General features: G+C 34.1%; 1 protein-coding gene across 1 annotated transcript; it reads right to left on the reverse strand.

Annotated features, from left to right (window-relative positions):
- Nucleotides 1–70: 70 nt before the first annotated feature.
- On the reverse strand, nt 71–4,385 carry LOC132063683 (cytochrome P450 98A2-like). The gene is made up of 3 exons (XM_059456359.1): nt 3,872–4,385; nt 1,379–1,776; nt 71–943 (listed from the first exon to the last, which is right to left on the reverse strand). Exons 1-3 carry the CDS (start codon nt 4,362–4,364, stop codon nt 299–301), a joined length of 1,536 nt encoding a protein of 511 aa, XP_059312342.1. The 5' UTR covers nt 4,365–4,385; the 3' UTR covers nt 71–298.
- Between the last annotated feature and the right edge of the window lie 2,341 nt (nt 4,386–6,726).

Consider the following 6,726-nt stretch of genomic DNA (forward strand, 5'->3'; position numbering starts at 1 on the left):
ACTTCATGTCACTTCCCAGAAATATAAAATTATGATTTCGAAAGCTACAATTTTCACGACTAACCAGAAACGTAATATATATTTTTTCATGAAGTACTAGCTCATATTAAAGTAAAAATATAATTCAAACGAAATTGTACTTCAGGCTCAAGTTGTAACTTTTTAACTCTTGATGTAACAACAAAAGAGAAAGTAAAAGGAAAAAAAAAAAAAAAAACAGAAAAAAACAAAAAACTTTTTTGGGAAGTAGCTGTTTGCACCTGGGTAATTCAATTCTTCCCCTTTGGTTTGTTTTCTTTTACATGTCCACTGCAATTCGTTTATACAACTCAGCAGGCAATCTTGGAGTGGCGACTGCTTGTAATGGAGTCCTCATGTAGGTAACAAGCCCAGGGTTCTCACCCATATCAATCTCCTCTGGGCTCAATCCATTAGAAGGAGCCCAATGGAAATGGTGCAACAGATGGCCCAACATAGAGGTGACCAAGTTGATACCCAATTGTGCCCCTGGACACACTCTTCTACCAGCACCAAATGGGAGTAGCCTAAAATCATGCCCCTTCATGTCCACATCGTCCTGAAGGAACCTCTCTGGTCTGAACTCCAACGGGTTTTTCCACACCTTGGGGTCGCGAGCAACTGCCCAGACGTTCACATGCACGTTGGAGCCCTTTGGAATGTCGTAGCCACCAATCTTGACATTGGCATTGGCTCTGTGTGGAAGCATTAGAGGAGTTGGAGGGTGCAGCCTTAGTGCTTCCTTGGCCACGGATTGTAGGTATGGGAGGTTGGGGAAGTCTGTTTCGTTCATGACACGCTCGTAGCCAATCACTTGGTCGAGCTCTTTTTGGGCCTTCTGCTGCACTCTTGGGTTCTTGATCACCTCAGCCATTGCCCATTCAACAGAGATTGCAGTTGTGTCCATTCCTGCTGTGATCATGTCCTGCAATTACAGTGAGATCAGTTCAAAGTTCATCCGCAAAGTGGCACTCACTGTTATAGGTTTTCATCTAAACATAATCTCATTTGAGCTCTTTATGAGTATCCGAGTGACTCAGAGCGACAAAGGGCAAAATCTCAGTGGATCGTGATTTTTAGCTCTTTCTGTGAGGAGAGTGTATATTAATTTATTATCCCCTCCATCCCAATTTCAGTTTGACTAGGCACAACGTTTAAGAAAGATAGGAAGACTTTCGAAATTTGTGGTCTAAAACAAATCTTAGATATTTGTGTGACTATAAACCATTTCATTAAGGGTAAACCGAGAATTTTAAAGTTATGCTGTTTCTAAATATATATAGGTGACATTTTTTTTTGGGGACATACTAAAAAGAAAAGTGAGTCACATAAATTGGGACGGAGGGAGCAGTATACTTACCCAAAGTAAGCCAATGATAGTGTCTTCACTTAGGTCATATTTTTGTTGGAGGGTCAACAATGCATCAAAGAAGTGTTGCTTCTCTCCTCCACTCTTTTGGCGAGCAAGGGTGTGCTCCTCCATAATAGCTCGGGTAAGACGGTCTCTTCGTGCCCCATGCTTAGAAAACGCATCCTCGTCAAGAGGAAACATCCAGCGAAGCCATGGGATGTGCTCGGCCATGGCAAGGGATGCTCCAAGCTTCAATCCATTGGCGACAATGGCCTTGAACTCGTTTCCTTGTTCATCCATCACACCTTCAAAGTTCACAAACCTCTTCCCAAAGGCAAGCCTTGTTATGTTGTTGAAGGCCACTGCTCCAAGGTACTTCTTCACCAGCAGATTCTTTCCCATATTATCTACACAAAAACCATATTCTTGGAATTTAGCACAGGGACAGATCCACAATGTAACATGTTGGTTCACATGAACCCAATAGCTTTTGCCTATACCTTATATATGTATAAAGAAATTCACTAAGTATCTATAAATATTTGACTATGAGCCAAATTAATAGCGTGTATTAACTTGAGGTCGTTGGAGAACCCATACACTCCAAATCTTGAATTTGCCTCATTTAGCACCAAGTGGTTCAAGGTTTGAGTACTTGAGGTTTTCACATTAATACTTGTCGTAATTTCAGAACCAAACATATCGTTTCTCTAAAATTATTGACCATTAACGAGGAATATATCTGCAAACTTTTTATTCATACACGTACTCGAGTAATTTCCAATAAATAGTGCTAACATAAAGAGAAAGGTTCATAACATTTGATGAGAGATAATTTCACTGAATCACAATAGTACTTAAAATGAAAATTCCCTATCCTAGATACTAGTGCAATTCTTCGTTGTTTAACCATTCACCAACAATAAAGAAATAAATAAAATGGAAAAATCCTAAAATGTGCTTTCAGGTTTCTTAACTTCACTTTCTCAGAAAACAAATCTCTCTCAAAAAGATTTCTTAGCTTTAAAAATGAAAGAAAAAGTTTTTTTCCAGTTATTTCTCATCACCCCATATAATATAATTTAAACGGACTTAACTTACACTCCCTCCGTTTCAATTTATGTGAACATATTTCCTTATTAGTCCGTACCAAAAAGAATGACCTTTTCTTATAGTTGGAAACAATTATACCTTTATGCAATGATTTATAGTCACACAAAATATATGTGACTCATTTAACATCACAAGTTTAAAAGTCTTCTCTTCTTACTTAAATTCTGTGCCCAGTCAAATACAGAGTGAGTATTCATTAACAATGTGTAATTTAACCAGCTATAGAAGATTACTTGTTCTCTTTATGTTTTATTATTATGCCTAGTTAGTGTAATTATATAGTACTGTAATAAGTTTTATATTGTTTGCAGGGTTAATAACATTAAATGTAACGTGATTCTTACATGAGATTGGCCAGACCAACCTAGCGATAATAGCGGGTCTTTTGAAAGTTTGGTCTACCATTACCAACCCTCCAACCACACCTGCTACTTAATGTTGTGGTTATTCACCATTTCTTTTTCTTTTTATTATTATTGGAAAATGATAGTAGGTTGATATTAGTCAACCCATCATTTTATTTGAGTCCATCCCCAACAACCCCTCATGGGTCCCAAATGAAAAAGAAGACCACCAAACGTTAACCAAATCAACCTCTTACTTGAAAAAGACATTTTTGCTTATCTACATCCACGTATATGAATACAGTTCCATTTCTCTAAGTAATTTTTTCCCCGTAAGCAAGTATGATAAAAAGTGAGACTAATAACCTGAAAAATTAGAGCCCGTTTCGATAAGCTTATGACATTTGACTTATAAGTCAAAAAGCCATAAGTTAGGAATTCTAACTTATGATTTATATTTGTTATTTTGCCTTAAAAATAAGTGCTTAAAGGCACCTTTTAATTTTACCCAAACACTATAAAAGTGTTTAAAAGCTATTTTGGCTTAAAAGCACCTAAATAAGCCAATCCAAACATGCTCTAAGACAACTTCTCTGCTACAGCAGGTTAAAATACACAAATACTAATATTTAAGAAATTGCATTGTCAATATAATAAGAATTCAAATCATATTAATATATCAAAGAAATCTACTTAGAACGAACAATAACAAATTTCAAATTCCACAAACAAAAGAAGGAGCAATGCTTTCTTTTCAATATTCTTTGAGAGGGTATATCCAATTATTTAAAAAAAAAAAAAAAAAAGGATCTAGATACTAAACTTTTTTAAAAAAAAATAAAATTAACAGACATATTCATTCTCAATAACTTACTAAAATCTAATACGGAAATTTAGAAATAATTTTTTATATGCCTTTACTCGATCATGTGTCTGAGCATCATATCAACTAAAAACTTCTAAGAAAGAAATTAAAATTACCAACTGAAAAATACATTAAGACAATAAACAAAACAGAAATACAAAACATCAGTAAAAAACATACCAGGATTATTGCAATCTCTATAAATAGACTCGACCATAGCAGTAACCTCATCTTCTCTAATGGGCCTAAGTGCTTCAAGTCTTTTAGGCGTAAAAAGCTCAATAGTACAAACTTTTCTAACCTTAACATAATGAGGCCCATAATCAGCCCAAATCAAATCTTGTCCATCTCTACTAAACTTAGCAGCAGATCTACTCCTATGTCTGTCAGCTAATTGCTGGTCTTTTTCTTTCAATACTTCCTTAGCTAACTCCGAACTTGAAACGACAACGTTTAACGTTGAGCCAAACCAAACTGATATTACAGGCCCGTATGTTTCGGCCCATTCGTAAAAGCAACGGAACCTAACGGGCTTGATTTGGTAGAGGTTACCGACAACGGGCCATGGGCTTGGGCCCGGTGGGAGCTTGAAACGGAGACGGAAGTAGAGATGATAAGCTATGTATGTTAAGATGAAACATAGAGGGATTAAAGCAATTAAGGGAATAGCCATTTGTTAAGTGATGTTTGAAGAAATGAAGGGTAGTTGGGTTTTATATATAAATAGTGAGCGAGGTGGAGGGAGTTGGTGAGGGGTATTTTGGTCTTTTGAGGTGTGGTTGTTGGTGTTTTTGGTGAAAGAGTATTGTCTTGGTTTTTTTAGAAAATGGGAACATGAAGGGTTATGGGATTTTTTAAATTGGAAAAAAGAAAATTAGGCATATGAATCTAGTGAATTTTGATTGGTGAGGGAAGTATATTATAGTCAATGGATAAATTGTTAAGGAAGCGTGACTTCTAATCTCAACGATGAGTTCATCTTCGATATATATTATCGATTTTTCTATATTTTTTACATTCTTAAATCAACGTTTGGACGTGTATTTCATCTCATGGTTTTAAACCATAATTTCAAACCCAAATCATCCAAAAAAGCATGATTTGGAGTTTCAAAAAATTTAAATATAAAATTTGACCCATAAGTTGGTAGATATTTTTAACAATTACTCCTACCAACCATTTACTGTGTCTTTTAATTCCTCGTTAAGCTTATTTAAAGACACCTTAATTATGTCTTTTTGCAACCTTTATTTATATCTACTTCATCCTCATTACTATGTTAAAATGATTAAAAATTAAATTTTGTAACATTTTATTGAAATATAGTTTGATCAAATGATGTTGTATTTTTAGAAAAGCCTTGTAAATAGCGTATTAATTTTGTTATGAACAGGTTAGACGCAAAATTCGTTTCCAAATTAAATGATTAGTATAAGAATTGGGAATGTTTTGATAGTTTTTATGGCTGTGAAGTTTTTATGTCTATAAGAGAAGATTTAAGTTAAGATATTCATATTGCGTGTCGGCTATAAAATTTGAACAAAAATTTAAATACCAAAGTATAAACCATTATCGCTTAATTTCGTTAATAGAATATGTAACAGTAGTGGTCTTAACTCTAAGTTTGATTTTTTAAAAGTTTTTTTTTTAAAGTGTCTTTTATTTATTTCTGACTGTCCCACTTAATTTACACTTACTAATTAAAAGAGTAAGGGTGAATTTTAAAAAATAAAACACAAAATTGGTTTTTTAAACTCGCTTTTAATTTCTTTCCGATATAAAGGTGCTTTGGAACTTTTTTTTTTAGTATTGTTAATAAAAAATTTGGGTTTGCACTCTACCATGTGTTCTCAATGCTCTACTCCGCAGTACGGATATTTACATAGGCAAGATCCTCTGCGGCTATTATCAACGGTCAACGTGGATATGTTGTTGTTATTGTTTTTCCTCAAATGTCCATTATTTTGAGTTTTCCAATATGTTAAAATGATTAAAAATTGGGATCTGATGAAGCATTTTGTAACATTTTTTTTGAAATATAGATAGATAGGAAAAAGGTAAAAGTTGCAACACCTTCCGTATTTTTCTTGTTTTGTCCATTATTATTGGATTTGTTGTTGTAAAATTTGTAAATATAAATTAGAAACCACGTTCTAAAACTTTCCGACTCATTCTGACTATGAGAGTTAGACGCAAAATTCAGAAGAGTATTCCAAATTAAATGTCAAATAGACGATGATGTCCTTCTTTACCCAAAAATAAAATAAAAGAAAGAACCTTAATCATTGATACTCACCTAACTTTTTAGTGTTTAGTTTAGGACATAAAGTCTACAAGATTGAGAACATAAAGTCTACAAGATTGAGAACCTCTCTGAATCTCCATAGTTGAAGTGCTACTTGAAAGATATTTGGTGTTATTAATTAAACCAAACAAATTCATCTAGCCCAAACATTCAATCGAGCTATTTAACTCATCACCAAGGTCAATAATACAACGTCATAGCAAGGTTAATATTATGCCTAAATTGTAACCTTTCATTGCCGATACCTTTTTTTTAATCACCAAACATCATAACCTACTTCAGGTAGGTCCATTTCACTAACCACATCTCGTTCTATAGACCTTTTTTTTTTTTTTTCATTTACATTCTTCAACAGTTCTGTGGGCGCCCATGTTTAATCGTTGACAAGAGCAAGCGGAAATATTTTGCAGCAAATATGTCTTTAATTCTTTATTTTAATAAGTATTTTTTTATTTTATTTTTACCTTTTAAGGCTGTGAAAATAGAGGATTATCCTTCTTATGCTACTAAGTAATTTAGCGGATGAATGCGTTTATATGGCTACAAGTTGAGGTGTGGGTCGGTCAAGGACCAACAATTCACACCTAAATGAGGGCTAAATGAGTTCTTAATTCGATTAGTACATTAGTGATTTGGATGGATCAATGTGTATGTGTAACAGTCACTATTGGATAGACATGGGAAGATCTCATTTACTAAATAGCGTACATAAATGATTCATATAGAGAGA

Source organism: Lycium ferocissimum, chromosome 7 (assembly GCF_029784015.1).
Source record: "Lycium ferocissimum isolate CSIRO_LF1 chromosome 7, AGI_CSIRO_Lferr_CH_V1, whole genome shotgun sequence".
Classification (NCBI taxonomy): domain Eukaryota; kingdom Viridiplantae; phylum Streptophyta; class Magnoliopsida; order Solanales; family Solanaceae; genus Lycium; species Lycium ferocissimum.